The sequence below is a fragment of the Protopterus annectens genome, chromosome 2.part2 (assembly GCF_019279795.1).
Source record: "Protopterus annectens isolate FY-2018-M chromosome 2.part2, PAN1.0, whole genome shotgun sequence".
Taxonomy (NCBI): Eukaryota; Metazoa; Chordata; order Ceratodontiformes; family Protopteridae; genus Protopterus; species Protopterus annectens.
Window position 1 is genome coordinate 639658848 of NC_056730.1, and position 17062 is coordinate 639675909.

Below are 17062 nucleotides of genomic sequence, written 5' to 3' on the forward strand. Positions count from 1 at the left end.
TATCCCACTTAACTCTTGCTCTCTTACCCTGCCAAATACATTTCTGAAATTCTTAACTTTTGTTTTATTGCTCCTATATTGTCCAGGTTATCCCCACTAGGTCAGTAACCTCTTTTCAGAGGAGACCCAAGATGGTATTTTAACTACTAAGGGAAATCTGGCCAGTACATCAAGGTGTGTCTCCTACTCTTTTTGATAAGTGCCATGGGATCTTTTACATCCACCTGAGCAATCACCAACTCAAGCAGATGGGGCCTTGGGTTAATGCTTCTTCCAAAAGTTGGCACACTCAGAAGCATAGCACACTCCACCCCCCTTATGCTGTACTGCAGTGTCAACAATCGATGTATCAATCTACCTGGTATGTGAATAGAACGCACAGCCTTCTACAACAAAACATAAATGTACTATCTGTTGTGCCAATACTGCTGATTTATTTAGCATTCTCTACTTTTCCTCTGGTTGATAAAAATATTCCTGACTTTCATGACCTGTATATAAAACTAAAGAGACTAAAACTTGTTCAATACTTGTATCTTATTATCCATAATTAAGAGCTTCCAGCTTCAGAATGATTTAGTTTTCATTTAGTCTGTTCCCATATATTCTTAGCTGCCAGTAGAGAATCATTTTAAATCAATACACCTACATTGTTCATCTGATCATGCCTCCATTGCTTTAATTCATATGTGGGTACATAGTTTACTGCTAAAGTCTTTGTTTTATCTTATTTTTACTTATTTTATTTACTGCCTTTGTTGACTGGGAAAGTCAGACTATGCAAAACCCCTTTTCAGCAGGAGCTTAGAAGAAAAGCTCCACAAGCATACATTAACAATAATACCTGGATTAAAACCAAGTAAAATGAAACAATACTCACAAAAAACTCCATGTGCATACATTAACAAAAATACTTAGATTACAAACAAGTAAAATGCAACAACATTCACAAGTACATACATAAAGCAGAGCAAAACTCTTTAAAGAGTTAACATATAGACAACTATTAAAAGTTGTGATAGCTGGTGGTTTTTGTTAAGCAGGCAACATAATAATAGTAGATTTGGTATATAAAGATTAAGGCCAAATCAGAAAGTCAGTATTGGATATTTTGTGATCAGAAGAAAGGTAAAAAAATCAGTAGGAGGTTAGGCTATATAAAACTGTACTTATGATGAAGAGAAGATATAATCAGAGTTGTTTGAAGTTAAACAGGGTAAGACAGGATTGGGAAGGAGAGTCTGTTAGAGTGGTAGAGATATGAAGTTAGTTTAAGGTAGCAGGAAAAGGAGAGATCTTCATTTATTGTATATGATGAAAAGACCTAAAACTGTCTCATCATGTTCCACAACACCAGAATGTCCTTGCCTGGTTTTATCAAGTAAAAAATAATATCATCTGTACATAAAGCTGACTTTTTTCTTGATTATCATACCAGATTTAGCTTTAAAGTTGAAAGTCCCTTGATTCTTTGTTAACAGTTTTAACTATTAGGCATATAAAGTGGAAAGAGGACATCCCTTCCTGGTTCATCTGTTCAAACACATCTTGTCAGAAAAGAACCCTCTCACCTTAATTTTTGCCACCAACCCTTCATCTATCCTCCTTATTAATAATATCATTCTGTCCAGGAATGCAAATATTAGCATTACGCTACTCATATAATTCAATCTGACGCTATTAAATGTCTTCTCTGCACTAAGACCATCCAACAGCAGCAGCTTTTTATTACACTCTGCCTCCCTCTTGACTATCGTTGTCATTCTCTTAGGACAGACATAAATGTTATATAACCATGATTAAAAACTGAAATGCATCTAGATGAAGCTGGATCTGAATGGTCTTTAGCCTCTAATATAGCCACCAGAGCTTTTTTCTAACATGCAGGTGATACTTCCCCTTTTAAAATACTGCTAAATACAACTTTACAGATCTTTATCAATCACTTATTCCCCTCAAATGTTCAAACTTCCACAAAAATACAGCCTGATCCTACAGGCTTATCTGCTGATTATATATCACCATTTTTATCTCATCTCATTCTACCCCACCTATTAATTCTTGAGCCCCAATGTCCTCCAACCTTGGGTTATTTAAGTCTTCCATAAATATTTTCATTTGTGCTTTTTAGTAGTCTCCCCATTCCTCTAATTTTATAAGTTTTTTGTAGACATACTGAAATATCTCTAATACCGCTATGTGATCTCTGGTTGTTTTTGTTGTCACATGCTTGGCTGTAGCCCTTTCTACTTTCCGTTGACCAAGCCATTGTGCTAGGATTTTTTGTTAAAATTCTTCTTACCAACTACCTTTCCAAACGCATGGATATTTTCCAAATACTCTCTATTTTCTCTTTAACATTCTGCAGTTGCTCCTGTTCTTGTTCTGTGATATCCGAATTCTTCTGCAATACTTTAACCTTTGTCAACCCCTCCAAATGATTCCAGTTACCTCTAGCTCACATCTTTTTATCTGTCATTTCTAACATGTTTTTCAACTCCATTTTAATTTTATCCCACTCACTAGTTATCCATTCTAAAGAAATATGTATCTTCATCATAACTCTCAAATCATTTCTACTATCTATTCCTTAAATTCCTCTTATTTTAAGTGACAAGCAGGAAAGCACAGTTTTGTAAGTAAATGTACCACAACAGTAGATGTTTGAATGATCACTGCTGCAGTAGCCTTCACTAAATGGGTTATATCCTGCCAAGGATATAACAGCTGGACAGCATCCAAAGCTTCAGGGCACCTTCTCCTCACCCAAACCACTGATCTGCTCAAGCTGAGCTGATTAAAAAGGTAGGTGCTAGGATCCCACTTTTACTTCATTACCCTTCATCTCTATCTTAGTTATCACTGGTGCATGATATGAAATACTTATTTGACACATTACAAAGCTTTCAGTTAATTACACATGCTTCAGTTAAACATAATTTCTACAGATTCCAACCCAGTTACTGCAATATGTAATTTTTGTCTGAGTTCCTGCTACTGAATTTTTATCTTCTATGATGAATACTGTCATATATGTCTTCAGAAATCTACCCTCCTTCATTATATTTTCTCTTTATAGGTCTAACAACACATCCTCACTATTGCAAATTAGATTTCACTCTCCACCCATAAATAACATTCCCTGCTGAAAAGCTTATTAGTTATATCTAAATTCTTTTAAGCTCCATAACAGTAGTTTTAGTTGGAAAACGGTAAAAACAAGGACCAAGTTGGTTGGTCAATCCAATGCAGTAAAATGTCAAAAAATTATCGCGAGAAGAACCCAGAGACATCAGCCAGTCAAAATCCATTGAATGAAGCAAGAGACGTCACAACTAGAGTGCAGGAAGGAGAGAAAGGAACTCAGCATGTTTGTAACACAATGGAGACTACAATGAACATGGTATTAGCATCTGGTGAGCGTACATCAGTTGATGCTAATCGAGTACCTGCTTTGGATCCTGTAGAGACAACCATGCCACTCAGTTTGAATGCTTCAAAATTTTGGTACACAGAGAAAAGCCGTTTCCACTACCACCGAAGCACAACCGTTCATACAGTCAATGAGAACAGAAGAGAATCAGCCAGATCAGTTAGAATGTTTTCAAACCGGTATTAATAATGAAAACTTTGTTTTTAATATATCACAAAGTCAGCTAACTGAAAGTGAAATAGCGGTGTTAAACCGAGGCTTAACTTTTGTACCTGCAACCAGTATGGATATTTCAAAAATGCTTACAGATTTTAAACTGTTTACACGTAAATTGCATTTAAATGTGTTTTTTTCCTCTATGCAAGCGAAATAATCTAATGTTATAAGTAGCAAGCGTTATAGAAGTAGCACCTTTGTACCCCCACAAAACTCAGTTATTAACATGTTTGAAAAAATGGTTGAAAAGGTTATATATATATATATATATATATATATATATACACTTTTCCATGAGAAACATAAAAAATGCTTCTATAACCTGAATGAAATGGAATATTGAGCTATAGACTCTTTACAACAGAATGACCAAACTATTATACAGCCAGCTGACAAGAGAGGGGGATAATTGTACTTGATAAAGATTATTATGAAAATACAATGTTAGCTATGTTAAACACTAATGACTATGCATGTATAAGAACTGATGTCATATACACGCAACAGATAGTTGCTAATAAACTAGCGGAACTATACGAAAATAACTTGCTTACAGAACAACAATATAGATATTTATATAGAGAGAAACCAGTGATTACAATTATTTATGGAGTCCTATAAATTCACAAAGATATGTTAAGACCACCATTGCGCCCAATAGTTTCAGCAAGGGGCTGGGTAACAGAAGCTATATCTAAATATTTAGAATCAGAACCGAAATGTGTAATAAATACATCTGTTACCATTATCAAGGATAGCACAGGGTTTCTAAAGGAATTATTTGAATGGAATGAAAATAATTTGGCAGCTACTTGCTACCTGGTTACACTTGATGTTAATTCCTTATTTACATGCATTCCCAATGACTTACGAATAGAGATGATTAGGAAATATATAGAAATTCATAGTGAATTGAAACATCTAAAATTAGATTTAATATGTGACTTATTGCAACTAATATTAGAACATAATGTGTTCATGTTTGGAAAAAGATATTATAAACAAATGTCAGGAGTAGCTATGGGAACATCGGTAGCTAATACGTGTTCAAATATAGTCATGAGTATGTGGGAAAAGGACAACATTATGGATGCAACCAATAAATACATCAATAAGAATCTGTCATTTTACAAGCGTTTTGTGGATGTCATTTTTTCTCATTTGGGATGGTCCATTGTGTCGATTAAATGAAATTATAGAAGAAATACAGAGCAGCCCCACATTTTTAACATTTAAAGAACAAGTTGACTATAAAGCCATAGATTTCCTTGACATTCATATAGAGAAGAACAATGAAGGTAGACTAGAAACATCCGTATATAAGAACAAGTGACAAAGAACACATATTTAGCAGCAGATAGCATGCATCCCCCACACATTTTTAGAAACATCATGAGAAACCAAATGGCCAGAGTCAGTAGGCTTAATACTGTAGACATCACTTGCAATAGACAACTAGACATACCAGCCGATGAATTTGAACAGCGGGGGTATAATAAACAACAAGCATTGGAAATAAAGGATGAAGTCACATCTAAGCAAAATAATATTTACGCACCAATCTTCTCTCATAAAAGTGCAGTCAGTAAAATGAAAGAGAAATCAAATATACATAAGGAATGTAAATACATCATGAACTATGACCAAAATACTAGAAGTATAAGGCATATTATATACAAACATTGGCCCATGTTGTCTCTGATACCAGAAATGAACAGCATAGGTGCAAATCCCACTTTTATATATAGGAAATGCAACACTATAAAAAACAAATTATGTAACAAAGAACAACAAAGCAGTAGTTTACTTAAGAAGAAATATGTCGGAACATATAGATGTGGGAAGTGTGTATGCTGTAAACATATATATATATATATATATATATATATATATATATATATATATAATATATACTAGTAAAAGTTTTATAAATTCCTCGAGACATGTAGAATTCTTTATTAAAGCCTATGGAAATTGCAGCACTAGCAACATTATTTATATGCAAGATGTGTGCTATGCACAGCGTTCTATATAGGAAAAACAAACCAAAAGTTTAAACAGCATATAAGCAGTCATATGTCTGAAATTAGGAGACAGGTTATTACTAACTCTTTGTATAAACATATACTGAACACAAATGAGCAGCATGTATTTAAATTTTTAATCTTAGAAAATGTTTCTCTAACAAAGAGAGGTGGGGACATTAAGAACTATACTGAAAGAAAGGAAAATAAGTGGATACTGCGCTTTAATGCATGTACCCCCCCAAGGTCTTAATGAAATATTTTCCCTTAAACCTGAATTAAATCACTTACATAATTGTATTAAGTGAATATACTAGACATTTAATTAGTATTTTAATGTGTTTTCTTTCTGTTTTTATGTCTATGTTTATATGAGTATGCATATTTGAAGCTTATAAAGAAATACACCTTTAAAAGTTAATGATTTTAACTAGATGATTATTCAATTAATGTATTAATTAGTAAGTATAAAAACAGCTAGATGAAAAGTACAGATGCTATCACCTGAAAAAAGCAGATATGTTATGGGAAAGTACTCAGTACTTGTGTTATTTGTTGGAATAAAGGAAGTTCTTTTAGCTTGCTGCATTTGGTCATCATTTTTGGACATTTTAGTTGGAAAACAAGCACATAATAGTGTAATCCTCCACTCCGGCCAATAACCCCTTACTACCACAAATCGACCATTATTGTCTTTTTTCTTCCTCCATCACCTCTCACAGTAAGTATTATTACATTACTTCCCCTTCCCTTTCATTTGTCCTTGATACTCTGCTGAATGTCCATCCCAAAAAAGCTCACCATAAGTTAGGCATGTTATACAGAGCTAAGCCTACTTCATACAGCAAAGTCACACAACAGCTTTCACAGATAAACCAACATCCCTGCTATATACATCATCTATCTTTACCAACCTACCATATTGCCAGCTGTCCAGATTAGAACAATGTTACAAGAGGACTGTTAAAATTCCCATTAATTCACCCAAAAGACCTCAACACCAAACCAACTCCCAGCAAAGTTAAACTTATTAAAACAACCAAACTGAATCAGATACAAAAATCTTAGAAATTACTTTATCAGCCCAGAAAGATCCCATCTCTATCCAGGCTACTATTACGGCACATCCCTACCAGGAACTTAAGAGCTAAAGACCAAATGATAGTCAACACACTAAAAGAAAAAAACTCATACTGACACACACACACACACACACACACACACAAGAAATATATATATATATATATATATATATATATATATATATATATATATATATATATATATATATATATATTATATCACATGTATCTATCTATCTAGCTATCTATCTATCTATATCTTTCCCATGCATTTGTGACAGCATTTTATCAGTCAGGACCCAAATAATTGAGTCATTTGATCCCTGGGCACTCAACATAAATAACTCAGGTAGGACCTATATTTTTTCATCTTCTCCACTGAACTCATAATATCATAATAAACACACACACACACACACACACACATCCATCTAGCTAGCTAGCTATCCATCTATAAAACAACTTACACACACACACACACACACACACACACACACACACACACACACACACACACATCCATCTAGCTAGCTAGCTATCCATCTATAAAACAACTTCCACCAAGATAAATACCCAAAATGAATGCAATGAAAAAAGAGGAACATTGCAATAAACGTCATAGCTTATTTATTGTTGTCAACTTCTTCAGAACCTGTTACAATCATTTAAAAATCTATTTAAATATATCCACCTATATAGTCACATGATGCCTTCAACACAATCAAATTCTTTCTGTTTACAAATATATGTATGTAACATTATCATCAACATCATCATCGCCTTTCGCCTTATCCCAGTTAGGGGTCGCCACAGCAGAACAAAGGTCCGCAGAACGATCGGTAGTGGAGTTTTACAATGCCGAGTTGCCAGTATGGCATCCAACCTTCCACAGAAGGCACACACACGTGCACACTCACACCTAGGGCCAATTGAGAGTGTCCATATGTATGTAACATGTTAATTTTAAATCACATGTACAACCACACACAGAAAACACTGATTATTGATTATAATGGACAAATACTGGACTTCATTTTTAAATGTTTTAGGTTCAATATTTTGACTAAAGTGAATGATGACAGCTGAGGTGGAGACTGAAAGACCAAACTAGGATACTGTGGCCTACTGTGGCCATTAAGAACAAATGCTACAGCACCTTCAAGCTTAAATGAGAACATAAGTATTAACAGTTTATTAAAAATGAGATCCAGCAGGATTTATCATTATAGTTATTAATCAATGTTTCTATGTGTATTTTACATCTGTTTTACAATGAATTAGTGACATACATATATTTTTAAATAGAAAGAATTGAATTGTGTTGAAGGTATCGTGACTATATAGGCAAATATATTTAAATGGATTTCAAAACTACTGTAACAGGTTCTGAAGAAGTCTTGAAGAAGTCCATTATGGATGAAAGTGTTTAACCTGCTTTTTTAATTAGTCAGCAATAAACCAATAAACAAATTAGGACTTTTACCACCATTTTTCATGGTGCCAGTTTTCTTCAGTGTGTTATTTTTGGCTGCTTTTCTTGGTGGAAGTTGTTTTTTGTTTTATTTCCCACCATTGTTTTGTGTACATATGAATATACACATACACCTATATATGTCTGTATTTTAATCTATTGCTCTTATACTCTCTGAAAACATATTTAAACTACAGCATCTACTGAAAAGCTGAACCCAACTCATCTTGATCCACATGCACCATTAAACCTGCCACAGTAAATTTCCTTCCTGGTTACCATAATTGCCACAGTACCAGTTCCTTCTCATATGCAAGCATAAACTGCTTCAAAATCACCATGGGGTTACCATGGAGCATCTGTGATACAGGTGATGGCAACTGACACACGTTTTCATTCTCAATGACTACCTCATGAAAAATGCCCACTGCAGGCTGTACTGTCCATATAAAGTCTAGCATAACTGTCACGTATTTGTTTGTTACATTGCAGAATGGCCTCTCAATCACTGCATTAGTACCTAGGTCAACTAAAATGTTAGGAACAGAATATTATACGTCTCAGAACTTTAATCTGAAATGTATTAGCCTCAATGAAACAAAGGCATGTATTAGAAAAAATCAAATGTACAGTATATTGTTTAATACGGCTTTACTGCGAGCACGTGTGTTTGTGTGTGTGTGTGTGTGTGTGTGTGTGTGTGTGTGTGTGTGTGTGTGTGTGTGTGTATGTATGTTTGGTTTTGGTTTTATTTAATTTTTGTGCAATAGTGGTACAAAATTAGTCAAATTCAGTCTTGTTAACACTAACAGTTTTAAATTATATTCTTTGTTATTACTGTTTCACGTTTTAGTGAGGCTTTTAAAAGAGGTTTTGTTCAGCAGCAGGAACTATAGATCTATATGTTTTTCCTTAGTTTTCATGAAATCTACGTGATCCAGTTCTTCTCCTTCCAATACTTGAAAATAGTACAATTTTTTAAAAGCCTTTTCCTCCCTTATGACCAACATTTTCTGCACATACTACATCTAACAACCCAAATTTCCCACTTTATTTTGCACTTTACATACCTGCTGCTGAATTGGTATCACAGTGAGCTACTGAACCTGGAAAAAACTCAATATCATCATCAGCTTGAAGAATTCCAGTCTCTTTATGTACCCTTCAGATGTGTCACATAGCAAACCTCACTTTTTTAACCAGAAATATAGAATGATGCAGTGACTACAATTCATCTCAGTTATCATCACAACACATTGCTTCTCTTATGTTTGGTATACTGATTAAACCAATGCTTCCATTTTGTTTTTCAGCCAAAATAGCATAAATGTACCTTTCCTAAACTCATTCAGTGTCAGTTATGTACAATTTCTTAAGTTAATCATCAAAGAAGCCTAACTTTACCTATCGTAGTCATATGAGTACTTATTAACACATCCAGAGATATCAGCTCACTTATGACCAATGGGAATACATTATTTGCCAGGACAGCTGATTATTTCCTATTACTGTTCTTATTAATTAAATGTGTGTGCAATGGATTGTCCGCCTGTACTGCCTATATAAACTCTTACATAATCATCATCTTCTTTGCTTGCAATATTGCAGACTGACCTCTCAATCACTGCATTATTGCCTAGGTCAATTAAAATGCTGGGAATGGAACATCATAAGTATTAGAACTTTAATCTGAAATGTATTAGCTTCAATGAAACAAATGTGTGTATTGGAACAAAAAAATAAACCAAATATACAATATATTGTTTTATATAGTTTTACTCTGTGTGTGTGTGTGTGTGTGTGTGTGTGTGTGTGTGTGTGTGTGTGTGTGTGTGTGTGTGTGTGTGTGTGTGTGTGTCTATGCATGCATGTGTGCATGTCTATTTGGTTTTATTTAATTTTTGTGCAATAGGGGTATAAAAAGAGACACATTCAGCCTTGTTAACATTGAGTTTTAAATTATCTCCTGTATTATTACAGTTTCACTTTTAAGTGATGCTTTTAAAAGAGGTTTTGCTCATCATCAGCAATTATATATTTATATGCTCTACCAGAGTTTTAGAAGCTTCCCAGCAGCTTTTACTTAGTTTACCGGCATCTTTACAGTCAAATATTACACTGTGGAGGCTAAAAAAGTCATACCTATCCCCAGAAGATAAAGCTCATTTGCAACTATTGTGCAGCCCTGTAAAATAAGTTCTTTAAAAAGCCTTACCCCAAAAATAAAGCCACCAAGTACCCCATATTAAATGTAAACATGCCATTTGTAGAAAAAAGACTAACAGAATGGGAGACAGAAAAGTAGATGGTAAAAATATATCAGTGTTTCAAGAGCCCTGGGTTTCCCACACCACTCGTGATATGGGGAACATGCACCCCCTTAATGCCCTCCACACCACTCCTGATATGAGTATTCAGCCCCTTAATGCCCTCCATACCACTCATAATGTGGGAACATGCAGTCCCTCAATGCCCTCCACACCACTCATGATGTGGGGAACATGCAGCCTCTTAATACCCTTAATGTTTATATTCTCAAGCCCAGATTGTGCTAGTCTCTGAATACGAATAAAAAGACACTGTTGGCATAATGCAGGCAAAGCTGGATTTGAGCATAAAATGCAAACTCACTTCATAGTGTTTGGGGAAGTTGCTCTTCAGTTGTCCCCCCACCCAATGCTGAATAGCAATTTGTCCAATTTTCTTCACGAACGTTACAGCTGTTAGGCTATGAAACTGTGCCTCATTCTGCTTCCTGTAGCTATAACTTACCTCTGCTATGCTGCCTGGCAATGTGTGGGGTCATTTTGGTTTCATAACATTAAACTTAAGGATTTATTACTGGAACATGGGATAAGGGTAGTAAAGAATGTTTTGGCACTCTAGATTAATCTGCACACCATAAGTACCTACTGCTTCTGTGAACAGCTTGCATTATATTTGGCATTTATCCAATAGCTACAATTAAAGTCTCATTGTGTATTTCCAGGCTATACCTGAAAACCAGCATAATAAATTCAAAGCACTATTTTAGTTACCAAAATCAAACAAAGAAATAAATAATCCAATTGCACACATTCCATTTCCTGCTAAAGCACATTTGTTAGTATTTACTTCTACTGTTACTCTATGTACTTACTAGCATATTGTATACATACATGCAATATGTCTGAGGCAGCCCACAGCAAGCTCCATATTTTGAGAGGAAGCGATTCTCCAAGTCGATAACTGTCTCCCCAATCTTCTCATCCTTTGAAAGAAGATCATAATCATACAAAGTGATCTTGAGATCTTTCTCCAAAGGCAAGGTACATTTCAGCTCATACATTCTGGAAAAAGAAAAAAAGAGAATACGTTGTTTATGTCTGTACACTGATATATTCATTGAGTCTAACTACAGAAGCTTTCATCAGGGTTTTTTACTGAAAAAATTCCAGACAGGATCTGCAGTCGAGACAACTGTCTGCAGAGCAATACTAAAAAAAAGTTTGCATTTTTTTTCACAACTTTAAGGTTAGCACAGTACACAGTTGCAAACTAGCCTCATTGCTTCCTTATTATATTATATTGTCAGCTATACTTTCAATGTCTAATATTTCTCAACATATTTTCTATGAAAGGAGAATAATAATGGAATCTAATGCTTTTTCAAAACATTTATCTAGGGTACATGGAGATATGACAAAGATGCATTTAGTCCAACGAAAGTTAAATAAAAATTCAAAGAACTTGCTGGGTTACAAAACGCGCAGGGTAATGTTCCAACAAGCAATATGAGTGATATCAATGAGAATTAAAAGCAAAAGTGATATGAATGAGCATTAAAAACAGAAAAGAGAAGATTTCACTTTTTTAATTCAGTTTATTAAGGTTGCCAAATTAATTGCATGAAAATAAATGAAAATCTGAGAACTAGAGAGCAAAGGAATATGAAAGGAAACTGAAGGAAACAGCTTTAAAAAGCAGAAAAAATAAGGCATGTAATAATGCGTTGGAAAATTATATATTCAAAAGAGAGCAATAAATAAAAGTGTGGGTGAGAGGTAGGGTATTAATTTAACATGTGGAGTGCCAGTGAAAGAATTCAGTCCAGCCAGCATTGGGGTGAGGAAATGAAAAAGATGCATGAGGTTTGGTGATATGCAGCAGATCTGAAGAAGGGAAGGGGAGGAAAGGAAAGGGATGGGATGGGAAGGAAAGGAAAGGAAAGGGATGGGAAGGGAAGGAATGGAAAGTAAATGGAAGGGAAGGAAAGGGATGGGATGGGAAGGAAAGGAAAGGGAAGGGAAGGAAAGGAAATGAAAGGGAAGGAAAGGGATGGGAAGGAAAAGAAAGGGAAGGAAAGGGATGGGAAGGAGAGGAAAGGAAAAGAAAGGAATGGGAAGGAAAGGACAGGGATGGGAAGGAAAGGGACGGGAAGGAAAGGAAAGGGAAGGAAAGGAAAAAGACAGGAAGGAAATGAAAGGACAGGGAAGGAAAGGAAAGGGAAGGAAAGGAAGGGAAAGTAAAGGAAATGAAATGAAAGGGAAAAAGACAGTAGAATACTGTCAAACCAGTATTTAAGCCCTAAAGGTGAAGACGTTGTGTACAAAATTCAACATTTCAGACCAGGATCTATTCAGAAAAAAATATTTAGGAGTTCTATTTGTAGCAAGCAAAGCAAAACTAAAGAAGCATGGCAGAATGTTTTTCTGTTAACAAAGATGACACTGTAAATAAAGCATGTAGAGAAGAAAAGCCTAGAAAAACATAAAAGAAAACGAAGGCAAAGATCCACATTTCACTGCAGATGACAATAAAAAACTTACAGATCAAAATGCAGATATTTTTGTGGGCAGTACCCACAAATATATTTGTATCCAGCAAAGGGTAAGACAAGTACTAACTGCAAGAAGTAAATCACCTTTGCTACAGCATGCAAAAGCAGCAAAAGAAGTGAGGAGGTAAAGTACAAAGAAAACAAGTTTGACAGATAAAAAAAAAAACAGCACGACAAACAAAAGGTTATGCATAAATACTGTGTAGAGTGAAAACAAGGAAAAAACAGAAAAGAGTAGCGATGTCTGAGAAGAACACGTCTGTCTATACCATAAATGAAAATGATAGGGCAAGACCTAGTGTAAGACAGCCAGAAATAATATTAGAATGTTACTGCTTATTTTATTTTTTGGGAAGAAGACTACAGCCAGATCCAGTAAAGGTGAAAACAATTCATGACATAACATGTCCAACAGACAGAGGTAAGAAGCCTATTAAGAGATTTCCCGATAATAAAAGACTTTCACATTTTTACTTCACCACTTACAGACTTAACAAGGAGTGCGTGTTTTGTATGGCCTGAACAACAATAAACACCCTAGGGTAACTGAAGCAAGGCCTAAGTTCAGACACTGTTATGTACTGCCATAGCTGAATGATGCCAAAGGTGAATGCCTGCAAAGCAAGACTCGGGACAACCTTAAGCTGAGTACAAGATGGTAACATATTATGACAGAAGGATATTAACAGATGCTTGGAAAAGAAAGAAAAATAAATATTAGCCATTGTGTGGGCATACACAAGTACATATTTAAAGAGTTCTCTCTCTAATTACAAACCATATACTCCTACAAATTCGATTAAATAATCAAATGTATAAACCACCACCGAGAATGAAGAGAAACCCCCTAAGACTGCAACTATATCAGTCTAGAGTAAAATATAGGAAATAGAAAGAAAAGATTGCAGCATGTTTCTCCAGACATCCATTTGTAGAATATGATAACAGTCATGGAGGGGTGGCAAAAATCTGCGCAAGAGAGACTGTTAAGTGCTGTCTTGCAAGCCTTGATCCTTAGATAAACTAAAGAAACAACAGTACATTGAAACAAATAAGTTTTGCATAAGAAAACATCTGATACTTGAAGAATAAAGATGACAGTGATGCTGGAATGATAAAAGGAAATGAAAAGTTACAGAGAGAAAACAACAGTTCCTAAAAAGCCAGAAGAGTTGCAAAAAGGATGTATAAATGGCAACACAGGAGGAGAAGATATGGGGTTAAGAAAACTAAAATCATGGCCAGAGAAAATGTCTCTTTTTATAGAGTTTGGTGGGTTTGTGCATAATAACAATTATTTTCTTGGCCTAACTGATAAATACTTACTGTTCCTTCCTAAAGACCATGTCATGTCTATATGGCATACTGGAGTCTGACAATATCCTTGCTTTCAATAACTTCCAATGCAGACAGCTTTGTGAAGCACACGGCTTCATGAAAATGTGTCTGTTGTTATGCTGGCACCTGAAGGAATGGTCAAGGGTATTATTGGAAACATAACCAAATAAACAACCCGTATTACAGGTTGCCATGAAGTCAAAAGATCAACACAATGCTCATGGAATATTTATGTATTTAAATGTGTAATTAATTATCTTTTGCTAACTTGATTTTATTTATTTATGTAATTAATTGTCTTTTGCTAACTGGATAACTGACTGGTCCATAGACCCCTATCTATCTATCTATCTATCTATCTATCTATCTATCTATCTATCCATAAGTGGACTGGTATACAGAAATTTTTTGATTATGACTCATTCTTAAGGCAAAAGGTTAACATAATAAATGCTATACATAAACACACACATGCACTCATGCCTATATATATATATATATATATATATATATATATATATATATATATATATACACGCACACACACAGACACACACACATGTATATACATACATACAGATAGAGAACAGAGATAGACAGATGACACACAGATGACATGGTAAGTGATCTGCCTACCTATCTGTCTGTCCTTTGTTGACTACATATATATATATATATATATATATATATATATATATATATATATATATATATACAGAGACAAAGCAGAGATATTCAATAATAAGATGACAGATGACAAATGTACATATTGAGAGATAGCAAATAAAGATAAAAAGATGATTGGTTTAGACAGACAGACAGACATACAGATAGATAGCAATAGAGTCAAAATCTAATAAAATTGGACAAAATCCAATACTACCAGTCTGCCTTTACCTCCTCCCAACATAACCCCAAACAATTCTGGTCCTCAATAAACTTTAAAGTAAAGTAGGTACCCCACTCCAAACATTACTCACTCCACCGAAACAATTGCTACCTCCTTCAACAAACATTTCACACAAACCGTACTGTCACAACACAACCCTTTCCCCCCTCAGTCCCACATCTCTAACTCCAACTAGCAATCTTCCCACTAGCTTCTCTTTCTCCCCTGTTCCTACCTCCAAAATAAAGAAACTGTTAACTAAACTTAAACCCACCAAATGAGCAGCAGACAACCTCCCAAGTGAATAACTACAACTTGCAGCTGACGTTCTAGCCTACCCAGTATCCATCTTGATAAACAGATCTCTACCAGAAAGTTACATCCACACACTTTGGAAAGTATCACACATAATTCCCCTCCACAAAAGTGGCCCCTCCACAGAGCTAACCAGTTACCGCCCTATAGCTATTCTCTCTCCACTCTCCAAAATACTAGAGAGATGCATCCATTCTTAGGTCTCAGATCACCTCCTTGCAAACACCCAACATGGTTTCTGACCAAACCACAGCACCACCACTGCCTTACTCTCTTTCACAAACACTATCCTACAACATAAAAATGCTGGCTACCTTTCATCAGCTACTTTCCTATACCTATCTAAAGCTTTCAACATGGTACCACACAAAAAACTCATCTCTCTTCTCAACAACCTATCCTTCTCTCAATCAGTCACCAACTAGTTTCAAAGTTACCTATCTGACTGCCAATAATCCATTGTATGGCAGGACGGCCTATCCCCCCAACTACCTGTCTCCATAGTGGTTCCCCAAGGGTCCATCCTTGGTCCCCTACTCTTCACTATTTTCACCAATAATCTAGCCTCTGCCACCACACAAGGCACACTCATACAATACGCAGGTGACTCAACCATCATCTGCTCAGCCCACTCCCTACCCGAACTACAAAGAGTCACACAGGATGCCTTTTCCTCTGTGGCAACTTGGTTATCCGATGCCCAATTAATATTCGACCCAAACAAAAGTAAATTACTTATCTTCCAACCCACCAAACTTACCCAAAACCCCTCTCACTTTAACATCACAGCAAAAGACAACACAACTATCCATCCTAAAGAAAACAACAAATTGCTAGGAGTTGAAATAGACAATAAACTGAACTTTGACATTCACATATCCATGACCATTTAAAAAGTACACAAAAAACTAGGGGCACTATATAAAAATCAGCAACTACTTACCAAAGCTGCAAAGATCTCAGTAGCAAATTCCCACCTTATCTCCACCCTACTTTACGCCTCCCCAATATATACAAACCTAAGACAATGTGATCTAAATAAGCTTGAAACCTGCTACAACAAAATCGCAAAATTCACCACAGGAGCATCCTACCATAGTCACCACTGTCCCTCACTGGCAGAATTGGGCTGGCTAGAGCTCCCTCACCTCCTTCAATGGTACCAACTCGCACTTGCCCACAAACTAGTAAACCAACCACTAAAAGTCCCATCCCTTCAAAATTTACTCCAACCCTATCTTACCACCAGACCACTAAGATCCAGCAACAAAAACCTATTATTCTCCTGTGCTATAGCCAAATTATGGAACTTGCTCCCACCCTCAGTCACCTCTGTAACATCTTACACCCACTTCATATCCTTACTAAAAACATACCTAAAAACATGCAGAATATGCCCCTGCAACTTCCTCTGTAATAGCACCCATTCCTCCCACCACTCCCTCTCTCAGCACCCCACTATCTACCATGAATAT

At 35.6% G+C, this 17062-nt stretch overlaps 1 protein-coding gene across 5 annotated transcripts in view; it reads right to left on the reverse strand.

Moving 5' to 3' along the window:
• Positions 1–17062, reverse strand: part of DYSF (dysferlin) — a 3914743-nt gene that overhangs the window by 434802 nt on the left and 3462879 nt on the right. For all 5 annotated transcript variants that reach the window (XM_044064060.1, XM_044064063.1, XM_044064061.1 and 2 more), the window contains one exon: positions 11385–11555. In XM_044064060.1, coding sequence (XP_043919995.1) covers positions 11385–11555 — 171 coding nt within the window. The remainder of the gene's footprint in view (positions 1–11384; positions 11556–17062) is intronic.